At 36.9% G+C, this 24928-nt stretch overlaps 1 protein-coding gene across 1 annotated transcript in view; it reads left to right on the top strand.

Moving 5' to 3' along the window:
• The window catches only part of MSH2 (mutS homolog 2), a 79267-nt gene that overhangs the window by 40623 nt on the left and 13716 nt on the right, over positions 1 to 24928 (top strand). The window contains exons 8-9 of the mRNA XM_061155464.1: positions 3750 to 3859; positions 23177 to 23300. Coding sequence (XP_061011447.1) covers positions 3750 to 3859; positions 23177 to 23300 — 234 coding nt within the window. The remainder of the gene's footprint in view (positions 1 to 3749; positions 3860 to 23176; positions 23301 to 24928) is intronic.

Here is a 24928-nt window from a genome sequence, read left to right as displayed (position 1 = left end):
CACTTCTCAGAATAATGTTTTTAAATGTATAAAATAAAACACATAGAGTTAAACAGGAAGCCAATTATACTGAAACACACTTATCAAAATATAAAATATTCTTGAGAAATATGTGCTTTTTATTAATGTATTAAAAAACGTGATTTGGATGAAGTTCTATTTTAACTTTGAACTAATGAGTTTAAATGTTACTTAAAGCTATCTAGTTATTTCCAAAAACTGTGATATGAAAATGTTTGGAATTTTAGTTGATTACAAAGACAATAATACTATGTGATTTATTACTTATATTAACATTGGAAGGTACTGATAATACTACTGTGATTCATTACTTACATTAACATTGGAAGAAAATGCTCGGTCCCAGTTAGAGGTTATAGAAAATAAAGATGAGATTAATTTCTCTTTGTTTATGTACTACCTTGAATTCAAGGATCTGTGGACCTTTGTTTAAGACCCTAGGATAGATCATGTAGAGTTTTTCAGATTGTGGTAGCTAGTTGAAAATGGAGTATATCAAAAAACTCAATGGTGCCCATCAGTTGATGAATAAATAAATAAGATGTGGCATATCCATACAATGGAATATTGTTCTTCAGTCAAAAGGAATGAAGTACTGATGCATGATACAACATGGATGAACCTTGAAAGCATTATGCTAAGTGAAAAAAGGCAGTCACAGTGTAATATCCATTTATATGAAAAGACCAGAAGAAGCAAATCCATAGAGTGGAGTAGTGGTTGCCTAGGCTTGAAGGCGTGGCAGGGGGTTGTAGGAAAATTTTAAGTTATTGCTGATGGGTACAGGGTTCCTTGTTTCTTTTGAGAGCAGTGACAGTTTGAAAATTGATTGTGGTAGTGATTGCATAGATCTGTGAATATACTGAAAACCATTGAATTGTATACTTTAAAATGAAGAATTGTTTGGTATATGAATCATATCTCAATAGAGCTGTTACTTTTTAATTGAAACCATAACCAATTGATGGGGGAGAACCAGCTGAAATTGGCAACTAGGGCTCAGTACAAATTACAAGTAGGGAAAGGAATTCAAGATGCTAGGGAATTCCTTGGCAGTCCAGTGGTTAGGACTTCGAGCTTTTTGCTGCCGAGGGCCCAGGTTTGATCCCTGGTCAGGGAACTAATATCTCCCTAGCCACGTGGTGCAGCCAATAGATAGAAAAACTGATAGAGAAGAAGATGTGGTACTTAGACATGGTGGAGTATTACTCAGCCATGAAAAGAAATAAAATAATTCCATTTGCAATGATACAGATGGACCTAGAGACTGTCATATAGAGTGAAGTAAGTCATAAAGAGAAAGAAAAATATTGTATAATATCACTTACATGTGAAATCTGGAAGAGTGGCACTGGTGAACTTATGGCAGAGCAGTAGAGTCACAAACATAGAAAACAAACTTAGCAAGAAGGAGCAGGGCAGGGCGGGAGGAGCTGGTAGGTTGGGATTGACATATATACACAACTGTATTTAAAGCAGATAACTAACAAGAATCTATTATACAGCACAGGGAACTCTCCTCAGTGCTCTGGGATGAGCTAAATGGGGAGGAAATCCAAAAAAGAGGGGATACATACGTGTGTCTAACTGATTTGTTTTACTGTACAACAGAAACCAACTTAACATTGTGAAGCAATTAGACTCTGATATCAATTAATTTATTTAAAAAGATGCTAGTTAAGGCTTGCAGGATAGGGAGCAAGCACGCAGAGAAGGGACATTAACTCTGAGAAGAGCTGCAGCAAGTGCTGTGTGTGAGGGACTAGAGGACGTATTCTGAAGTTTGTACAGGTGTTGCTACAGTGATACTACTTGTGTTTTCTTGGGAAACCTTAACCTTCTTCAAAGTCATATGGTAGAAAAGAACTTACAGAAAAAATAGTGATAAGGTAGACCTCAAAATATATGAAAAATTTTAAATGATTACTAACAAAAGCGTTAACAAACTTTAATAAAAACAGAAGCCTATTGTAAAACAACTATACTCCAATAAAAACTAATTAAAACAAAAATTGTAGCCTACAAAAATCTCCATTGCATTTGTACCCAATATCAGCATCAAGTGACTTGAAGCTTTTAAGTCTGGGACTCTTGTTTTCCTCCTTTGAGATGCCCTTCAGAGGCATTTACTTCAAATAAAGGTCAGTTTCAACAAAGTTAAAAATCTGTACTAGGGAATATGCAATTCAGTTAGGAAAAAATTTGTTTTAAACACTGGTGGATGTTTTTGTACTCTTCATCTATATTCAGCCTTTCTACATATCTTAACATAGTGGAAAGGATAATGGTTAAGCCAGCTACTCTGAGGTTGTTGTGTGTTGCCAAGCTTACTCTTTAATTGTGGGAAAGCTTGCCTTGATCACTTCAAAACATCAGTGGTCTGGAGGAGACATCATTTGTGAAGCCGTGCCCCCGCCGTGTTTTGCTGCCATCGTTCCCCTTTAACCGATCGCATGTGAGCTAATTCAGAATAAAGAACCAGACATTGTAGCACAACAGACATTATGTGGGCAAAGTGTTGTTTATAGACTGTCTAAATAATGTTTCACACATATGTACTATTTTCTAAATATGTCTAGAGACTGTTGTGATTAATAATAATAAATGAATTCTCATAATTGTTTGACTGCCATCGATAGCTTTTTCATCATCTTCCCAAGAGCTTCCTCTACTTCTGTAAAGGCTGATAACTACTGCAGTATGCTAGAGATCCCTTGCAGAGTTCTTTTAAGGGAGTTTATTGGATATTAGAAAAAAAAATTCTGTGTTACAACCAATAATAATACATGATAACCATTGCTGAGCTTCTATTAAGTCTCAAGTACTATATATACTAAGTGTTGTGTATAGTTGTCTTACTCTTTTATCTTCTGGGTAGCTGTTGTTACTATTTCCTTTGCAATAGACAAGGAAAAGGCTGCTTCAGATCACAGAGCCAGTAAGTATGAGAGCAGGGATTGGCTCCCAGATCTCTACTCAGGCCTTTCAAGCTGTAGATTCTGTTGCTTCACTTACTCCTCCTCACATGATCCCCCAACATGTGCTCTTAAACAACATCAAGCAAAGTTCCAGTGTAAATGCGTGACTTGATTTAGCCTCTGTCAACTGGAACACTGTATTACTAATGGAAATTAAGGATTTATAAGGTAAGTTAGAGATATTTTATTTTAATAACTTTGACTTGGGATTATTAAATCTGCAAGGAAACACAGTTCATTTGGTTGTAATTAATGTCACGTTTCTGTATATAGTACCGCTTATGGAGATTACAGACATGTGGGGGCTTCCCTTATGGCTCAGCTGGTAAAGAATCCACCTCCAGTGTAGGAGACCTGGGTTCGATCCCTGGGTTGGGAAGATCCCCTGGAGAAGGGAAAGGCTACCCATTCTAGTATTCTGGCCTAGAGAATCCCATGAACTCTATAGTCCATGGGGTCACAAAGAGTCGGACACGACTGAGTGACTTTGACTCACTCACTCACAGACTTGTGAGGGAGGCACTGTTTTATTTGTAAGGAGTTTTGAATGCCAGACCATCTCCCTTTCCATATATGTCCTAAACATGTTTGAATTAAGGTATCCTACTAAGTAGTAACTTGCGAGATCTGCTGTACAGTTTGTGCTTTTTGGGATCAAATGCTGCTCATTATCATCAGGTTTTTATGATTTGTAGATTTGTATTTTAAAAATAGGACCTACTAATTTACTTTTCTTTTTCTTTCTTTTAGGAAAACATCAGGCATTGTTGCTGGCAGTTTTTGTGACTCCTCTTATTGACCTTCGTTCTGACTTCTCCAAGTTTCAGGAAATGATAGAAACAACTTTAGATATGGATCAGGTATGCAGTATACTCTTTAAAACAGGCACCAAGATAATTTTGAAAAGCAAAGGCACATCAGAAAACATCTCCAGATTTCTCTTATTAGTGTTGAATTATAGCACTTGCAGGGCACTTTTGAGACAGTGGATGTAAGAATGATTGATGAGAAAAGGTTTTTAAAATTTATTTTCTTAATAAAAAGCATTTCAGTGGATAAAAATTAAGAAAGGTTAACAAAGGAAGTGAATATTGGGCATGACTGCCCTGTTTAAAGGAAATTTCATAAGGATTTCACATTTGCAAGCTGAGTTTTAATTCCAAGAAAGAAGAAAAGTTATAGTCATTGAAAAGGGACAGGGTATAGAGGTAAATATGGAAAATAAGAAATGTCAGCTTCTCTTATTTATTTCCATGTATGGAAGGTCTTTAGGGGAGGAGGTTAGAGTGAGTGTATCTCTAGTAGTCATTATATACTGAAAAGTTAACCATGACTCTGCATACTAATACTGTGAAATTTTTCTACACTGAATTTCCTGTTAAACATGATCATGCAAGGATTACATGCTTCAGTTCCAGTTCAGTCGCTCAGTTGTGTTCGACTTCTTGCGACCCCATGGACGGCAGCACGCCAGGCTTCCCTGTCCATCACCAACTCCCGGAGTTTACTCAAGCTCATATCTATCAAGTTGGTGGTGCCATCGTACCATCTCATCCTCTGTCATCCCCTTCTCCTCCCGCCTTCAATCTATCCCGGCATCAGGGTCTTTTCAAATGAGTCAGTTTTTTGCATCAGGTGGCCAAAGTATCAGAGCTTCAGCATCAATTCTTCCAATGAATATTCAGGACTGATTTCCTTTAGGATTGACTGGTTCGATCTCCTTGCAGTCCAAGGAACTGCAAGGAGATTGAATAGCTCAGTTGGTAAAGAATATGTGCTTACATTATTCTTAGTAAATGATAGATTCTTTGTGTTCTTCTTAATAATTAGATTAACTGGAGTTAACATGTGACATATGTGATGCTGATTTAATTTTTTATTGGATAATTAACTGAGAATTAAAATATTTAAACCACATTTACTCTATGCTTTTTAGATTTTAGAAGCTAAAGAGAAGGAGTGTGTGTGTGTGTATAGGTATAAATGCTTCTTTTCTGGTAATATTTTGTCAGTAATAGGGCAGTCTTTTCCATTGACTTGTAGGTTGAGCAGTTAGAAAACTTGCATCATTTTCATCCTTTGTTTAGAAGACTTGTGTTTTAGTTGTTGTTTTCTCTGTAATATCACTTTTAGTGGAATGATTTTAGGTACACAATTTTTAGGTCATTGGGAGCCTAGCAGTCTGCTTTAACAAGCCCACCAGGTGATTCTGATACATGCTTAAGTTTGAGACCCACAATATTTTTAATGCATGGAGGTAGTGGCTTAGAAGTTTCTAATAAAGGTGGCCACAAAGGGCAGAATCAACTGTAGTATTTCAGCAGAGCTTTGCCTGACCTCAGGGTTTTTTCAAGTATGGAAACCTCTATAATAACACGGAAAGGCTCAATTCTTGCTTTCCCATCTCTCTGTTTTAGTCAGTGTTGATGATCATCAAGATCTACACATTTACTTTCTTTCATTTAAAGGAATGTTTACAAATATCCAACTCTCCCCAGTCACAGGTGAGGCCACATCCTTAGGTGTGGGGGAGAAGGAGGATTTTAGGAGCATGTGAGTGTGTGAGACTGTGTGTGTTTGTACATGTGTCTGTGTAGGCATAAATGCTTCTTTTCTGGAATAATTTCTTAGTGACAGGGCAATGTTTTCCATTTATTTGGGGGTTAGTGTTCTTGAGGATAGTTTTCCAGAAAGATATTTAAAGTACCAGGATACAAATTTGTAAAGTGCTTTTCTTTATTTTATGTTTTTCTCCTTATAAATGGAACATATAATATTAGAACAAGTGAAACAAAATGATACAGGGAAATACAAAGGCAAAAATTACCATCTTTGATCTTTCTCCTTCCCTCCTTTCAGATGAACAGTGTTAATAGCTGGTGTTCTTTCTTTGGCTCCATTATATTTTCCTTATTGTGGGTTAAGGATTTTTACTTTGATCTGACATACTTGACACATAACCTGTTAAACTTGAATTTGCTGTGACTGTAAAATAGTAGTCAGTGTCAGTTCTTGAATGATGCTGCCAGAAGAGCATTTAAAGATTTTATAAATGTCTGGAAGAGTGAGTCAGAAAGGAAAACAGTACAATAATTGGGTATAGACTGGAAAAAGAGAGGTCATTTGTCCTAATTTCATTGCTGATACTTCAGATATGACAAGCCCAGTTTTTAAATCTGAAGATAGAATATTAAGTAGTTAACTTTGTAGGGGAAGAAAAACTTGTCTTCTTTTAAAGGGTTCACCGTTTGTGGTTGTCGTTCAGTCTCTCCGTCCTGTCCAACTCTTTGCAACCCCATGGACTACAGTACTCCGGGCTTCTCTGTCTTTCACCATTTCCCAGAGCTTGCTCAAACTCACGTCCATTGAGTCGGTGATACCATCCAACCATCTTGTCCTCTGTCGTCCCCTTCTCCTGCCTTCAGTCTTTCCCAGCATCAGGGCTTTTCCGATGAGTTGGCTCTTCACATCAGGTGGCCAAAGTATTGGAACTTCAGCCTCAGCATCAGTCCTTCCAATGAATATTCAGGATTGATTTCTTTTAGGATTGACTAGTTTGATCTCCTTGCAGTCCAAGGGACTAAGAGTCTTCTCCAACACCACAGTTCAGAAATTCAAAAGTATCAATTCTTCGGCGCTCAGCCTTCTTTATGGTCCAACTCGCACATCCATACATGACTACTGATAAAACCATAGCTTTGATTATATGGACCTTGGCAAAACTATTGTCTTTGCTTTTTAATACATTGTCTAGGTTTGTCATAGCTTTTCTTCCAAGGAGCAAGCATCTTTTAATTTCATGGCTGCAATCACCATCTGCAGTGATTTTGGAGCTCAAGAAAATAGTCTGTCATTGTTTCCATTGTCTCCCCATCTATTTGCCATGAAGTGATAGGACTGGATGCCATGATCTTAGTTTTTTGAATGTTGAGTATTAAACCAGCTTTTTCACTCTCCTGTTTCACTTTCATCAGGAGGCTCTTTAATTCTTCTTCGCTTTCTGCCATAAAGGTGGTGTCACTTGCATATCTGAAGTTACTGATTTTTCTCCTGGCAGTCTTGATTCCAGCTTGTGCTTCATTCAGCCTGGCATTTCGTATGGTGTACTCTACATGTAAGTTAAATAAGCAAAGTGACAATATACAGCCTTAGGAAAGGAAAACATATTCCTTTCCCAATTTTGAACCAGTCTGTTGTTCCATTTCTGGTTCTATCTGATGCTTCTTGACCTGCACACAGGTTTTGCAGGAGGCAAATAAGGTGCTCTGGTATTCCCACCTCTTTCAGGATTTTCCACAGTTTGTTGTGATCCACACCATCAAAGGCTTTAGTGTAGTCAGTGAAGCAGAAGTAGATATTTATCTGAAATTGTTTTTTCTATGATCCAACGGATATTGGCAATTTCATCTCTGGTTCCTCTGCCTTTTCTAAATCCAGCTTAAACATCTGGAAGTTCTTGGTTCAGTTCAGTTCAGTCGCTCAGTTGTGTCCTACTCTTTGCAACCCCATGGACTGCGGCACGCCAGGCCTCCCTGTCCATCACCATCTCCTGGAATTTACTCAAACTCATGTCCATTGAGTCAGTGATGCCATCCAACCATCTCATCCTCTGTTGTCACCTTCTCCTCCCGCCTTCAATCTTTCCCAGCATCAGGGTCTTTTGTAATGAGTCAGTTTTTTGCATCAGGTGGCCAAAGTATTGGAGCTTCAGCATCAGGCCTTCCAATGAATGTTCAGGACTGATTTCCTTTAGGATGGACTGGTTGGATCTCCTTGCAGTCCAAGTCTTCTCCAACACCACAGTTCAAAACCGTCAATGTTTCGGTGCTTAGCTTTCTTTATAGTCCAACTCTCACATCCATACATGACTTCTGGAAAAACCATAGCTTTGACTAGATGGACCTTTGTCTGCAAGGTAATGTCTCTGCTTTTTAATATGCTGTCTAGGTTGCTCATAACTTTTCTTCCAAGGCACAAGCATCTTTTAATTTCATGGCTGCAGTCACCATCTGCAGTGATCTTGGAGCCCCCAAAAATAAAGTCTGTCCTTTTCCAGTCCTGTGGCCACTGCTGAGTTTTCTAGATTTTTGTCATATTGAATGAAGCACTTTAACAGCATCATCTTTTATCATTTGAAACAGCTGGAATCTCATCACCCTCACTAGCTTTGTTTGTAGTGATGCTTCTTTCTAAGGCCCACCTGACTTCGCATTCCAGGATGTCTGGCAGAAGTGAGTGAGCACACCACCGTGGTTATCTGGGTCATTCATATCTTTTTGTGTAGTCCTGTGTATCTTGCCGCCTCTTCTTCATATCTTCTGCTTCTAAGTCCATACTGTTTCTGTCCTTAATTGTGCCCATCTTTGTATGAAATTTTCCCTTGGTATCTCTAATTTTCTTGAAGCGATCTCTAGTCTTTCTCATTCTATTGTTTTCCTCTATTTATTTGCATTGTTCACTTGGAAAGGCTTTCTTATCTCTATTTGCTATTCTTTAGAACTCTGCATTCAGATGGATATCTTTCCTTTTCTCCTTTCCCTTTCACTTCTCTTCTTTTCTTGGCTATTTGTAAGCCCTCCTCAGACAACCATTCTGCCTTTTTGCATTTTTTTTTCTTTGGGATGGTTTTGATCACCATCTCCTGAACAGTGTTACGAACCTCTGTCCATAATTCTTCAGGCACTCTGTCTATCAGATCTAGTCCCTTGAATCTATTTGTCACTTCCACTGTATGATCAATTGTAAAGGATTAGATTTAGGTCATACCTGAATGGTCTGGTGGTTTTCCCTACTTTCTTCAATTTAAGTCTGAATTTGGCAATAAGGAGCTCATGATCTGAGCCACAGTCAGCTCCTGGTCTTGTTTTTCCTGACTGTATAGAGCATCTCCATCTTTAGCTGCAAAGAATCAATCTGATTTTGGTATTGACTATTTGGTGATGTCCATGTGTAGAGTCGACTCTTGTGTTGTTGGAAGAGGGTGTTTGCTATGACCAGTGCGTTCTCTTGGCAAAACTCTGTTAGCCTATGCCCTACTTCATTTTGTACTACAAGGCCAAACTTGCCTGTTACTCCAGGTATCTCTTGACTTCCTACTTTTGCAGTCCAGTCCCCTGTGATGAAAAGGATATCATTTTTTGGTATTACTTCTAGAAGTTCTTGTAGGTCTTCATAGAACCATTCAACTTCAGCTTCTTCAGCATTAGTGGTTGGGACATAGACTTGGATTATTGTGATACTGAACGGTGTGCCTTGGAAGCAAACCAAGATCATTCTGTCGGTTTTGAGATTGCATCCAAGTACTGCAATACCAGATGAGCAAGAGCACAGATTTTGAGTTCACAGAAAAATATTAATCAAGGAAACTGTTAGGATTTGGGACTTATATCCTATCTTAATAGGGAAGGAGGAGAGGGAGAAATGGCACTTACTGGAAAACAAATGGCTTTTAGGGAAGATGAGTGAGCTCTTTGGAGAACAGATGGAAGATACAATAGTTTTGATTTCCCTGGCTGTGAAACTCTCTAAGAGAGGACTTAACAACAATTGAGTTCTTTGGGGGTGCTCTGCTGTTACGGAAATAACGGGGCTCAGCAACAAGGTCTGCTCTTGTACTTTTGTCTCAGTATAATTTTTATGCCACAGTGACATATTGTGAACCCTTTCAACATTAAGTTCTTTGCCAGTAAGATGTGAGTTGTGGATTTCCTTTTTTTTTTTTTCTGAGTAAATAATTTGAGGTTAAACTTAATATCAGTTAGGACTCCTATTTTTTTTGCAGGTAATCTAAACTCAGTACATCTTGGCTCATAAGAGTTGCTTTTATTCAGAAGCTCTGTGAGCCCATCCAAAGAACCTCATTTCTTGATCTTTCCTATTTTTTTATGATTTAAATTTTAACCTAAGGCTGGTTTCTCTTTTGGCTCTAAGATGGCTACCTACCCGTAGAAGTTCATGCCATATTCCAAGAAAGAGTCCTGCAGTTTGCCTTGATGGGACTGTTTAAGCAGTGAGTGTGGCCAGAGAAACAGAATGTGATGATGGGTCTAAGGTAACCAAGGGTACGTTATTTCTCTAGCTGGAGGTTCACAAAGTAAGAGCTCTGCTGGGAGGAGGAAGAAGCGGAGTTACTGTTGTAAGACCACCAGGAGTGTCTCCTAAGATTCTGCCCTGTATCTGTAGACTTTACTGTTTTATAGTATGATACTGTCTTTCAAATAAATCAGATTCCTAGTTAAAGCCTGTCTAGAGTCTCTAGGGAGGTGACTTAGTATAATATCTTCTTTATTCTCAGTTACAAACTTTTAAACTTAGCTTGGGTTATAAGGTGATTTCAACCCTTCACTGTCATTGTGGATATTTGTGATGAGTTTAGGCATTTCAATTACATGACTCAGAACCACTTTGAGAAAACCTCAAGAGAATATCAGTCGTATTATGTATGATTTCACATTTTCTAGCTGTGCACTTAGGAATTCATGTGATGAGGGGAGCAGTCATTTATGTGAATGGTTGGGTTACTTTTTATCTTTGCCTAGGCTTAGCTTTTTATATAAATGCATCAGTTGTTTTTGTGGCTGCTTTCCATAAATTTTATGAAATGATTTCCTGTTTTTGAAGTAAATGTAGAGCAAAACCACTATAAAGCAGGGTTCAAAAATAACAATGATTTTTCACAAAAAGTAAACAATGTATGATTGAGTGGGATGTATGAAATTTTTAAACCTGTCTATATGTATTTGGACCATTTTATCTTTAAATCTTAGTTTTCACATATACTCTTTACTGATATTTCATCTACTGTTGGAAAAGTAATGACTTTAGATAAATTTTTATTGAAAATACTGGGACAAAAAATTGAAATCATTTTTAATAAGCCACAGTTGAATAGTCCTGATACAGCTATATCATTGTAGAGTATATAGAAGTTATAAAGATACTGCATTTATATGCAGTATACTTTAAAGTTTTTATACTTGGAAATGAGAAAGAAATACAAAAAAGGGAAGTATTATTCTCCCACCTAGAATTAACTGTCAGAACCTATTGGCATTTTTTCTTATAGTTGTACTTTAAAAAACACAGGACTAGGGTATGTCCCTCTTTGTCCAGTGGTTAAGACTCCCTGTTTCCAATGCTGGGGGCGCAGGTTTGATTCCTGGTCAGGGAGCTAATATCCCTAATGCCTCATGGCCAAAAAATAAAAATAAAACACTGGTTTTGTAAAACCGATACCTATATAAAGCATTCACACAGTGCAGAAAGGTAGAGCGATGGAAGTTAGAAATATCCCCCATATCGAGCACCCAGAAATGACTGTTACTAAAATTAGTTTGTTCTCAAGCATGAGCAGGATTGAAGGTTTATTTTTTTTTTTTTTCCATTTATTTTTATTAGTTGGAGGCTAAGGATTTACATGTGTTCCCCATCTCGATCCCCCCTCCCCCCTCCCGCCTCCCTCTCGACCCCATCCCTCTGGGTCTTCCCAGTGCACCATCCCTGAGCACTTGTCTCATGCATCTAACCTGGGCTGGTGATCTGTTTCACCCTTGACAGATGTACAGAACAGACTTTTAGACTCTGTGGGAGAAGGCGAGGATTGAAGGTTTAGAGAACAGACATTGAAAGTTTGCATTTTAGTCCCTTACAATAAAGTGCTGTCCTATTCAATATCCTAGTAGTGCCCCCATTGAGACATAGCTAATGGTCTTTTTATGGTTATGTGCAGGCAGATGCATAGATAAATTAGAGCAGGAAACTCATACTGTAGATGTATCTTTTAATTTTAAAAGGGTCTAACCTAATGGTTTTCAGTGTAACAAAAAAAAATTACTGGAGGGAATTGTTTAACTTCAGATGAATGATTTTTCACCATAAGAGAGGGAAAATAATCTAAAACATAGGTTAAAGAAACTTAAATTAGAAAAATATGAAAAGATTAAAGATTCTTTGACAAACATGTTTCAGTTTTGGAGTATTAATTACGTGCCCTGAAAGTTGAGCAATTAACCACTCACTCATATGTGCTTCTACAGAACTCCCTTCATACAAAAATAGTTCTATTTTTGCACTGGCCAGGTCTAAAATATGCATATGTCTGTAACCTTAATTCCAATTTCCAGGCTGTTTAACGTTCCTTTTTATTTGTAAATGAATTCGGTGCTCATCATGTTCTTTTACCATGGCTTCTTCACTCCTGGGTTTAAAATGCTTAATTCGACTTTTATTTGGCCAGATTTGTTTTTCAGGTATTTTGTTTTGTTTTTTTTTAAAAAGGTTGATAAATATTATTATAGGCCTTGAATTACCCCATGCTTGATAAACATATCTGTCTTTTAGCTTTATTCTCAAACAGATCTTTCTTATTATAATTAATGCTTTCTTAAAACTTCCAGGATGCATCACTATATCTTCTGACATTCAGTACTAATGAAATGTCTGTTACTACTTTGATTTACAACTGCCTCCTCCTCCCCACCCACCTCTCCATGCCCACATTTCAGGTGATCTGCTCTTCCTGCCTAGATGTCTGAAAAATTCCTCATTCCTGTTCTCTTTTCTTTTTTTTTTTTCTCTTCTCTTTTCTTCACCCCTTAACTTCCATTCTTTCACCATCCTCCCTGCCTCAACCCCTGTTTCCTTCCTTTTCTCTTCCAACCCCTGTCCTTCCTTCCCCCTCTTTCTGTCCACATCCTTTCTCCTGTTAATTTTTCCATCCACTTTCCTTCTTGTTGAGGTGTTTAAAAATCTTAACATTTAATTAGGAAATACTTGTCATAATAGTAGTATGCTCACGACAAAGTCCTGTTTCATACATCCTTCCTGCTATCCTGGAACTGGTGTTTATTGTTATAATTTTCATGCATTTTATTACTATAATAGGTACTATTGGTTATTTCTAAACTTTATAAATAATATTGTCTTGCCAATATTTTGATTAAAATTGCATTTAATGATTAACTTTGGAGAGAATCAACATCATTACAATGTTGAGTCTTTCTATCCATGAATATTTTATTTTTCCCTTTTTTTTCTTTCCAATGATTACATTTTTGGAGGGTAATTTACATAAAAATTTTAAAAGCATATTATTCATTGGTATTTAGTACATTTTCATTGTTGTACAGTCACTACCACTTAGTTCTAAAATATTTTCCACTACTACCAAAAGAAAACCCATACCCATTAGCAGCTACTCTCTTTCCCAGTTTCCTCAGTTGCTGGCAACCACTAACCTACTTTTCATCTCTACTGTCTTGCCAATTCTAGACATTTATACATGGAATCATACGATATGTAACCTTTTGTGACTGGCTTCTTTTGTGATCAGTAATAGACCATTGGATGGGTATACCGTGTTTCATTTATCTAGTCTCTTGTGGATGGACATGTGGGTTGCTTCTACTTTTTGGCTAGTATAAATAGTACGCCTTTGAATAGTCGTGTACGACTATTTGTTCTGTTCTTTTAGATATATAGCTAGGAGTGAAATTGCTGAGTCATATGGTAACTTTATGTTTAACTTTTTAAGGAATCAGTGCACTGTTCTCCCTGGTCCCTTTATCACTTAAAATTCCCACCAGCAATATATGAGGATTTCAGTTTTTGCACATTCTTTCTAACACTTGTGGGTTTTTTGTTTTTTCTTTATTGTTGTAATAGCCATCCTAGTTAGTATGAAGTTATATTTCATCATGGTTTTGATTTGCATTTCCCTAGTATCTGAAGGTAAACATCTTTTCAGATATTTGTTGACCATTTTGTATCTTTGGAGAAATGTCTATTCAGATTTTTTGCTCATTTTTATTTATTTATTTTATTTATTTATTTTTTGCTCATTTTTAAATTGGGATATTTGTCTTTCTGTTGTTGAATTATGGATGGGACATGTTCCCTCAGTTGTGTCCAACTCTTTGCGACCCCATGGTCTGTAGCCTGCCAGGCTCCTCTGTCCATGGGATTTTCCAGGCAAGAATACTGAAGTGGGTTGCCATTTCCTTCTCCAGGGGATATTCCCAACCCAGGGATTGAACCCGGGTCTCCTGCACTGCAGGCAGACTCTTTACCATCTGAGCCACCAGGGAAGCTCATTGAGTTATGAATTCTATTTATATTCTGAATACTAAAACCTTTTTCTAGGAGATATATGTTTCTGAGTTTTTCAATTGCCAAAAGTTGTTCATAGTGATTGCTTATTATTTTCATTTTTTATTATTATTTTTTTGCTTTATTTATTTATTTTTTCCATTTATTTTTATTAGTTGGAGGCTAATTACTTTACAATATTGCAGTGGTTTTTGCCATACATTGACATGAATCAGCCATGGATTTACATGTGTTCCCCATCCCGATCCCCCCTCCCACCTCCCTCTCCATCCCATCCCTCTGGGTCTTCCCAGTGTACCAGCCCTGAGCACTTGTCTCATGCATCCATCCTGGGCTGGTGATCTGTTTCACCCTTGATAGTATACTTGTTTCAATGCTGTTCTCTCTGAACATCCCACCCTTGCCTTCTCCCACAGAGTCTAAAAGTCTGTTCTGTACATCTGTGTCTCTTTTTCTGTTTTGCATATAGGGTTATCGTTACCATCTTTTTAAATTCCATATATATGCGTTAGTATACTGTATTGGTCTTTATCTTTCTGGCTTACTTCACTCTGTATAATGGGCTCCAGTTTCATCCATCTCATTAGAACTGATTCAAATGAATTCTTTTTAATGGCTGAGTAATATTCCATAGTGTATATGTACCACAGCTTCCTTATCCATTCGTCTGCTGATGGGCATCTAGGTTGCTTCCATGTCCTGGCTATTATAAACAGTGCTGCGATGAACACTGGGGTACACGTGCCTCTTTCAGATCTGGTTTTCTTGGTGTGTATGCCCAGGAGTGGGATTGCTGGGTCATATGGCAGTTCGATTTCCAGTATTTTAAGGAATCTCCATACTGTTCTCCATAGTGGCTGTACTAGTTTGCATTCCCACCAACAGTGTAAGAGGGTTCCCTTTTATCCACACCCTCTCCAGCATTTATTGCTTGTAGACTTTTTGGATAGCAGCCATTCTGACTGGCATGTAATGGTACCTCATTGAGGTTTTGATTTGCATTTCTCTGATAATGAGTGATGTTGAGCATCTTTTCATGTGTTTGTTAGCCATCTGTATGTCTTCTTTGGAGAAATGTCTGTTTAGTTCTTTGGCCTATTTTTTGATTGGGTCATTGATTTTTCTGGAATTGAGCTTCAGGAGTTGCTTGTATATTTTTGAGATTAGTCCTTGTCTGTTTCTTCATTTGCTGTTATTTTCTCCCATTCTGAAGGCTGTCTTTTTACCTTGCTTATAGTTTCCTTTGTAGTGCAAAAGCTTTTAAGTTTCATTAGGTCCCATTTGTTTATTTTTGCTTTTATTTCCAATATTCTGGGAGGTGGGTCATAGAGGATCCTGCTGTGATTTATGTCGGAGAAGGTTTTGCCTGTGTTCTCCTCTAGGAGTTTTATAGTTTCTGGTCTTACAAATAGATCTTTAATCCATTTTGAGTTTATTTTTGTGTATGGTGTTAGAAAGTGTTCTAGTTTCATTCTTTCACAAGTGGTTGACCAGTTTTCCCAGCACCACTTGTTAAAGAGGTAGTCTTTTTTCCATTGCATTTTCTTGCCTCCTTTGTCGAAGATAAGGTGTCTGTAGGTACGTGGATTTATCTCTGGGCTTTCTATTTTGTTCCATTGATCTATATTTTGGCTTTGTGCCAGTACCATACTGTCTTGATGACTGTGGCTTTGTAGTAGAGCCTGAAGTCAGGCAGGTTTATTCCTCCAGTTCCATTCTTCTTTCTCAAGATTGCTTTGGCTATTTGAAGTTTTTTGTATTTCCATACAAATTGTGAAATTATTTGTTCTAGTTCTGTGAAAAATACCGTTGGTAGCTTGATAGGGATTGCATTGAATCTATAGATTGCTTTGGATAGTATACTCATTTTCACAATATTGATTCTTCCAATCCATGAACATGGTATATTTCTCCATTTGTTTGTGTCCTCTTTGATTTCTTTCATCAATGTTTTATAGTTTTCTATGTATAAGTTTTTTGTTTCTTTAGGTAGATATACTCCTAAGTATTTTATTCTTTTTGTTGCAGTGGTGAATGGTATTGTTTCCTTAATTTCTCTTTCTGTTTTCTCATTGTTAGTGTATAGGAATGCAAGGGATTTCTGTGTGTTAATTTTATATCCTGCAACTTTACTATATTCATTGAGTAGGTCTAGTAATTTTCTGGTAGAGTCTTTAGGGTTTTCTATGTAGAGGATCATGTCATCTGCAAACAGCGAGAGTTTCACTTCTTTGCCTGTCTGGATTCTTTTTACTTCTTTTTCTGCTCTGATTGCTGTGGCCAAAACTTCCAAAACTATTGCTATATTATTTTTAAAAGCACTGCTGTATTTGCAGGTAGAGTTCCTGTTTATTTCTAATATAATTTGTGCCTCTGATATTCCATCCTTTGCATAGCCTATTTATTTTAGAGGACCAACTTTTGGCATTTAAATCCTCCTTGTTCCTTTGGGTTGTTTTGTTTTTCATTAATTTCCAGTCTTACGTATATATGTCATCTATTTTTGATGTCTTTCAGCCTCTGTTTTTCCAGCCTTTTTTAGTAAGCAATTAAGATTATACTTTTCTATGTGTTGTTTTAGCTGAATGCATCCCATATGTTTTGAGAGGTATAATTTCTTACTCAGTTTTGAGTCTTTTATTCCCATCATCACTTGTTCTTTGATTTGTCATTTGCTTGGAAATAGTTTTTAAATTTATAAGCTTGGTATGTGTGAATTTCATAAAATTCTCCATGTATTCGTGGATTATAAATGCTCCCTAATTTGGTTGCAGAGTTCTCTATATGTCCATTAAATAAAACTTTAGTTGTTTGGTTCACATTGTCTGGATACTTGCTCACTTTTTTTTTTTTTAGGTTTATGTATTTTATTTTATTATTTTTATTATTATTATTATTTTTTTTTTCCAGTGGGTTTTGTCATACATTGATATGAATCAGCCATGGATTTACACGTATTCCCAATCCCGATCCCCCCTCCCACCTCCCTCTCCACCCGATCCCCCTGGGTCCTCCCAGTGCACCAGGCCGGAGCACCTGTCTCGTGCATCCCGCCTGGGCTGGTGATCTGTTTCACCATTGGATACTTGCTCACTTTTAATCTACTGAGTTACTAAGAGAAATGTGAAGAAATTTTGCTTCTTACGTTTTCAAGGCACAGAGCTGTTATTTTTTTTTTTGCAGTGAATTGAATCTTTAGGGACACTTTGATAATAGTAATCCTATTATTATGTAATGTTTTTTGCCTTAGATATATTTTGTCTGATAATAAAGCAATGCGCGTCCTTATTTTTTGTTTTTTTACATAGTATATCTTTTTCAATCCTTTGTGAGTTCTTTTGGTTTAGGTAAAACTTATAGATGCATTTATTTCAAAGTTTAATTTGATGATCTCTTTTTTAAGGGGCAGTTTGGATTTATTTCTACCAAATTATTTTGTGATCCCTATTCTTCCTGGTTCCCCTTACCCACTCTTTCTTTTATATTGATTGGATTTTAAAAATTCCCATTTGTTTCCTCTCATGCTCCTCCTCCATTCTATCAAACATGTACTGGTTTGAAGTTATTCACAAACTTTTTTTTTTTTTTTTTTGGTGTGTATACATAGCTCATCAAAGTGAAAAACCTGTCAGCATCTTCTTAAATCTCCCCTCAAATATCAGGACCTTAGACTACCTTAGATCAGATTACATATCTTCATTATTGGCTGATATTTTATTTCTATCTTTATGCTCCTTAGATTTCCACTGTTTGTAGTCAGTGTTAGGTTTAGATTTACCTGTATGCTTATCATTTTCATTGCTGTTCATTCCTTCTTCCTGGATATTCTTTAGGCGTTCCTTTATTGGCTGGGGGGCTGTTAGTCAGATTTTGTTTGTTGGAACCCAGTTTTAGACACAGTGTAGTTAAGGGAGCCAATATCTGGAAACAAATGGATAAACAACAAAATAGTGCAAGCCAAAGGACAGTGCAAGAGCAAGGGTGAAATACAGGGTTAAGTTGTTCTTGAAGTATATTTTAACTGAGTGTACAATTTCACACTGACAGCTGCTTTTCTTCAGTTTCTGTGAAATTGTGTTGCACTGTCCTTTGGCTTGCACCATTGTGTTGTTTACCCATCTTGTTTCCAGATGTTGGCTCCTTTTACTACTCTGTGTCCAAAAGTGGGTTTCTTTCTTTTTTCCTGTTTGGATTTGCTGCATTTTCTTAATCAGAAAATTCTTGTCTTTTGTCAGGTCTGAAAAGTTATTAGTCATTATCTCCTCAAATACTGTATTTCTTCATTCTCTTTTTCTAATGCTATGACTAGAAATGTGTTGGCCTTTTATATTCTTTTTCTGCATGTGTCTGTGCTGCTTGCTTTGTGATTACTTCAGATAATCTAATTTGTCAACTCTGGTGTGTAGTTTAACAGTCCATTTAAAAAAAATAATCATTATATTTTTCATTTATAAAAGTTGTTTGGTTCACTTCTAAGTCTGTCTACTCTTTTATTAAGTAATATCTTGTTCTTTGCTCACATGTTCTATTCTCATTCTTTAAATGTTTTAAATATATTTAATATTCCATCTCTAAAATTTCTTGGGTTTAAATCTTCTCCTTGTCTTCTTTCTGCTGTCATTTGTTGTTATTGTTTTGAGTCTCTTACTCATGGTGTCTTGTTTCCTTGTCTGTTATGTATGTTTAGATAGTACTCATTTATCTGGCTTCCTCCTGTCCAAGTTATACAGGCAAATCATATATCCCCTCAGATAAAATTTGCTTTTGCTTTATACCCTACAAATGTAATTAGCCCAGGAACACTTTTAAGTTAATTTCTCAGTCTGGAGCTTTCTACATTTGTTTGGGCAAAGATTAGGCTGCTGGCAAAGACTTAGCTGCTGAAAAAGAAACCTCAAATAAATAACAATGGCTTTAATAGGATAGGGGTTTAATTTTCTATCATGACTGTGTGGGCATAGCAACACAGGGTTGGCAGGGCAGGCTCACTATCTCTGTAGCCTGTCTTCTCCTTTACTTCTCCTTCAAGATCCAGGATTGCTTACTTCCTTATCTTTATTCCAGCCAATGGCAAAGGACAAAGAGGGAAGAGGAGGTCACGTTCTGGAAATGGTACACATCATTTCTGCTCAGTCTTTTGGTCAGAATTTAATTATATGCTCAAACCAGCTGCAAGGGAAACTGGAAAATGTAGTGTTTGTTCTTAGTAGTTAACATGTCTTATGAAAAATTGTCAGTTCTATCACTGTAGAAGGAGGGGATCACAGAAATGGCCACAACCAGCAGCCTTTTGCATTGCTAAGATAAATAGCAGACATTTGAGATCCCAATCCAAGTGAAGGCATTTATTTGTTTATTTAAATTAGTTTGAATTGGAGCATAGTTGATGTACAGTGTTGTGTTAATTTCTGCTCTGCAGCAAAGTGAATTAGTTCTGCATATACATATATCTGGGCTTCCCTGATGGCTCAGTTGGTAAAGAATCTGCCTGCAATGCAGGAGACCCTGGTTGGATTCCTAGGTCGGGAAGATCCACTGGAGAAAGGGATAGGCTACCCACTCCAGTATTCCTGGGCTTCCCTTGTGGCTTAGCTGGTAGAGCATCCTCCTGCAATTCTGGAGACCCAGTTCGATTCCTGGGTTGGGAAGATCCCCTGGAGAAGGGAAAGGCTACCCACTCCAGTATTCTGGCCTGGAGAATTCCATGAACTGTATAGTCCATGGGGTCACAAAGAGTCAGATCCCACTGAGCAACTTTCACTTCACTTCATACATGTATCCAGTCTTCGACAGGTTCTTTTCCCATGTAGGTCATCACAGAGCATTGAGTAGAGTTCCCTGTGCTGTATACAGTAGGTTCAAACTATTAACAGTTACCTACTGCCTGGAAAATCCATGGATGGAGGAGCCTGGTAGGCTACAGTCCATGGGGTCACAAAGAGTCAGACATGACTGAGTGACTTCACTTCACCTACTCTGTATATAGTAAAGGCAGGGCCCAAGCTGCTGGAGGCAGGTTTCTCTAATTGTTACCATTTCTCATGAGGTAAGTTTTTAAAATGGCCCTGTGGCCTGCTTTATGCTGGGGACTGACTCTACTTTGTAGGAGCTCAGGTATCTAGTTTTCTCTTAACTATAAACGTATTTGAAAAAAATGCTTGTAATATTTTATCTAGTATTTCTAGGATAGTGGAGTTTTTGCTTTTGTTTTTGAAGATTTCTAGTATCTTCCTTATATTTTTTTCCTCCTCTCTAATTACTTTAATCTCTGTCTTGTGAATTGTCTCTGATTATGTCAAGTCTTTTCCTCTATGTCAGTACAGGTAATTTGATTCAACAGTATCTCTTCGCTGTTGTGTTATATCTATTTGTTGTTAAGTCCTTAAGTCATGTCCAACTCTTTACAACTGCATGGACTGCAGCACGCCAGGCTACCCTGTCCATCACTATCTCCCAGAGTTTGTTCAGACTCAGGTTCATTGGGTCAGTGCTGCCATCCAACTATCTAATTCTCTCTTGTCCTCTTCTCCTCTTGCTCTCAATCTTTCTCAGTATCAGAGTCTTTCCACTGAGTCAGCTCCTCACATCAGGTGGCCAAAGTGCTGGAACTTCAGCTTCAGCATCAGTCCTTCCAATGAATATTCAGGGTTCATTTCCTTTAGGATTGACTGGTTTGATCTTGCTATCCAAGGGACTGTCAAGAATCTTCTCCAGCACCACAATTCAAAAGCATCAATTCTTTGGCACTCAGCCTTCTTAATGGTCCGACTCTCACATCCATACATGACTACTGGAGAAACCATAGCTTTGACTCTATGGACCTTTGTCGGCAAAGTGTTGTCTCTGCTCTTTAATATGCTGTCTAGGTTTGTCATAGCTTTTCTTCCAAGGAGCAAGCGTCTTTTAATTTCATGGCTGCCGTCACCATCTATAGTGATTTTGGAGCCCAAGAAAATAAAATCTGCCACTGTTTCCACTTTTTCCCTCTTCTACTTGCCATGAAGTGATGGGACCAGATGCTATGATCTTCATTTTTTGAATGTTGAGTCTTAAGCCAGTTTTTTTTATTTGTATATTTATTTGTGTATTATTTGTATTTATTTTTACTTTAGTGATACTGCTAGGATCTGATTTTCCTTTCCTTTTTTTTTTAATCTTTTTTCTTGATTTTTTATACCATTTTGGAGTTCTAAGCCTGGGTTTATTTTGTTCTATTAATATTTCCTGTTGTGTAGTCTAGGGCAATAGCTGTGTGTTTCTGGTACTAAGTGGCTGATGATATGAAAACAACTCATAGAAGTCATTGTGTCATGTTCGTTGGAATACTTCAGTTCTAAGTTAGAACACTTAGTTCGGTGGTATATTTTCTTAACCATTGTTTGAGAGGAGTACAGCATTACCAAAGGGCACTCCATCTGGGGTGTGGCCTAATACTGTTTAGTAAGTTAGAGCTCAGTGATTACTTTCCCTTGCTTCATTTGGGTCTTCTCTCCAGATTGGGATTATTAAGTGAGCTTTCTCAGGGTTTTGTTGACTCACCAATGGATTTCTGAAAGGTGGGAATGAGGATAGGAATTTAGCCTGGCTCAGCATCACTTCTCTTAAGTTTTGTTGGAAGAAGGCAGTTCTGTAACACTGTCAATCCACCATTGTAGCATTAATTTTTCCCTTGGAGTTATCATAAGTCTTGGTCCTTGTTTCTAAATCATCTCCATTGTCTATTTAATATCTGTATAATATTCTATTGATGTACCATTGTGCAAATATTGTGAGTTCTATTATTTCCAGGCCTTATAACATAAATCTGTAGAGATCTTATTCATCCATGTGTTGTTTGCTTCTGTTGCATTATTTCCTTAGATTGAATTTCTAGGAGTAGAATTGCTATGTCAGAGGATAACAAATATCTCTTGAGTCTTGTTGCATATTGCTTTTTTTGTTTTTTTAAGGTTATAGCAATTTAGATTCTTACCAGAAACGAATGAGTATACTAATTTCACTGTAGCCTCATTAGTATTTGGAAGTAGGTTTCTTTTTCTTAAAAAAAAAAAAAAAGCTGTAGAATAATATCTTAAGGGTGCTTAAGTATTCATGCGTTTTATTTTTATGGAGCTTTAGCATTTTTCTATGACTTTAGTTTACTACTTATTTTCTCATCTGTGAGTTGTATATTTTATACTTGCCCAGTTAATGACTTGATGTTTTTCTCATACATGCAAACGAGTGCCTTTTTATAAAAGAAAATGTCAACCTTTACATTTTTATGTTTTGCAAAGCTATTTTTACAAATCTTTTGCCTTTAAAAAAGTTAGTTTTGTTTGAAATTTAAAATTTTGGTATATAATAAAGTCTTTTGTTGGTTTAAATTGGAGAAAGTTATTTGATAAATGTTTTATTCTCTTTTTTGCTAGTTTTCTGTAATATTTTATTTCCTCGTTCTTGTGTTCAATTTTGGTATGTGAAGAAGGTATGCTCTGATTAAATGGATAGTAATTAGGAATTTATATCAATCTCACATACTGAGTTTTTAAAAATTTCCTCATTTTAGAAAACTGACTCATATTTTTATATGAAATTAGGTCTTTTTAATAGTTATTATATGTGTGGATAGACTTCATTCTTTTTTAAAAAAAATAGTCTTTCATAATTTTGTCTGTTCAAATTTTAGTCATTTTGTTTTGTTTCTAAAAAGGATTTCAAGAGGCTAACTTTCCGAAATTCCTAAGATAGATCCTTGGTTTGGGCAAAAAGCATTCTGTTACAGTCTAAACATTGTTTAGGGAAAAATATAGATAAAAATAATGTATACTGTTAGTGGTAAAAGCATCATTAGCACTAGGCTGTTTCATATGAATAATTCTTTGTGTATCTAGAGGTCTCAGCTCCTAATAAATAGAACTCTTTACATCTGTTAATCAATAAAAACTCCTTTACAGTTGTGACTGAATAACTTATAGATAGTGAATCATTTAACTCAAAACATTAGTGAATTTTAAATAAGCAAAGAATTTCATCACTTCCATCTTTATCCATCACTGATAAAATTTGGCTACTCTTTGTTCTGTTTATAGGTGGAAAACCATGAATTCCTTGTAAAACCTTCATTTGATCCTAACTTGAGTGAATTAAGAGAAATAATGGATGACTTAGAAAAGAAGATGCAGTCAACATTAATAAGTGCAGCCAGAGATCTAGGTAAGAATGGGTCCTTGAAAGTTTGAATAATTCTTTTGTCTACATAGTATCCACACTGGAGCTAGAAGACACAGTTGATCATGCCACTTTCTTGTTTAAAGTGCAAGCCCTGTTTTCTACTGACTAAAATTACAGTCATGTAAAGTTTACATAGAAGATTCTTTACATCTGGGGCCTGGCCTCTCCTTCAGATTCATCTCTTAACCAATGTCTCTAATCCCAGGATGACCCCACATCCCTGCCAAACGAATGACCCCATATTGCCCTTGCAGCATCTTTTAAGTAAGACCTGTTTTAAATGACAGTCCCTCTGTAAGCCTGATTCTATTAGGAATAGTTCATTGATTGGGCTTTGGGGTTCCCAAGCACTTCATTAATATCAACTTTAAAAATTAATTGTTTTAAATTCCCTTGCTTATTCCCTAATTAGTCTCACACTGTTTTGTTCTGTCTTGCTCTGAGTGTATAAACCTCTTTGTAATGAGCATCTTTGACTTTTATGTTAAATGAGTAAATCTTAGCATATTAGAAGACCCCTCCGAGCAGTATCACTCCAGTATATGCCCGTGTGTGCTCAGTCGTGTCTGACTCTTTGCGACCCCGTGGGCTATAGTCCACCAGGCTCCTCAGTCCTTGGAATTTTCCAGGCAGAAATAATGGAGGGGGTTGCCATTTCTTTCTCCAGAGAATCTTCTGACCCAGGGATCAAACCTGCATCTCTTGCGTCTCCTGCATTGGCAGGCAGATTCTTTACCACTGTGCCACCTGGGAAGCCCCTTGTATATGCCCATACCAACACATAAAAATTTTTTAAAAAATGGTTTCCATGGAGAGTTTATATATGAACTTGATCCTAGATTTAATCTTTGGCTTGAAGATATTGAAATTTACCATCCTCATTGTATGGATCTCTCCATGGTCTCTTTATGTCTGTCCTCCCTGGTCAGGTGAGATCTGGCTTTAGTTGTTTGCTGTTTCTAGTACTCCATAGTCGTGCTTCAGCAAATAAATTTATTTAAGTTTTAAGATACTATCTCTCCTGGTTTGGGTCTAAAGATCACATTGATGATCGAATGAGGAGAGGACAAATGTAAAAATTAAAAAATCTTAGGTGCCTAGTCTAGCTGATTGATCATTGCCTTTTTTGTGATGCTCCCTACACTTAACAGAGTACGTGGCCTAGTGTTTTTCTAGAGCTTCGTTGTCAGTCTCAGAGTCTCACATTTTTCTTTGGAAAGTGTATTTGTTTTCTTTAATTATACTCTACATTAGTTCCAGGGAAAGGCTTTGGTTAACTAAAGAACCTTCAGCAGAACTCCTCAAGGGTAACCACCATACCTTACCTACCCTCGTGCCCACAGCATCTGAAACACTGAGCTACTCCACTGCTGGTGCCCTGCATCCTTGGATGGGTTTACCCAGAACGGGCTCCACATCACAGGCTAACATTAAAAGGGGGATTTAAATATTTTATAGATATCCTTAATTCATGTAGTTTTTTGAGTGAAGTAGGATTTTCATCTTTCCCAGTCAGATAGTATTAATAATTTCCAGTATGCTGTCATGTAAATGATAAAAGTATATTTTTCACTATTTAGATTTAACTATTTTAAACACTTATATTTAAA

Source organism: Dama dama, chromosome 11 (assembly GCF_033118175.1).
Source record: "Dama dama isolate Ldn47 chromosome 11, ASM3311817v1, whole genome shotgun sequence".
NCBI classification, from domain to species: domain Eukaryota; kingdom Metazoa; phylum Chordata; class Mammalia; order Artiodactyla; family Cervidae; genus Dama; species Dama dama.
Note: the sequence above shows the minus strand (reverse complement) of the source record. Positions and strands in the feature narration are given on the sequence as shown.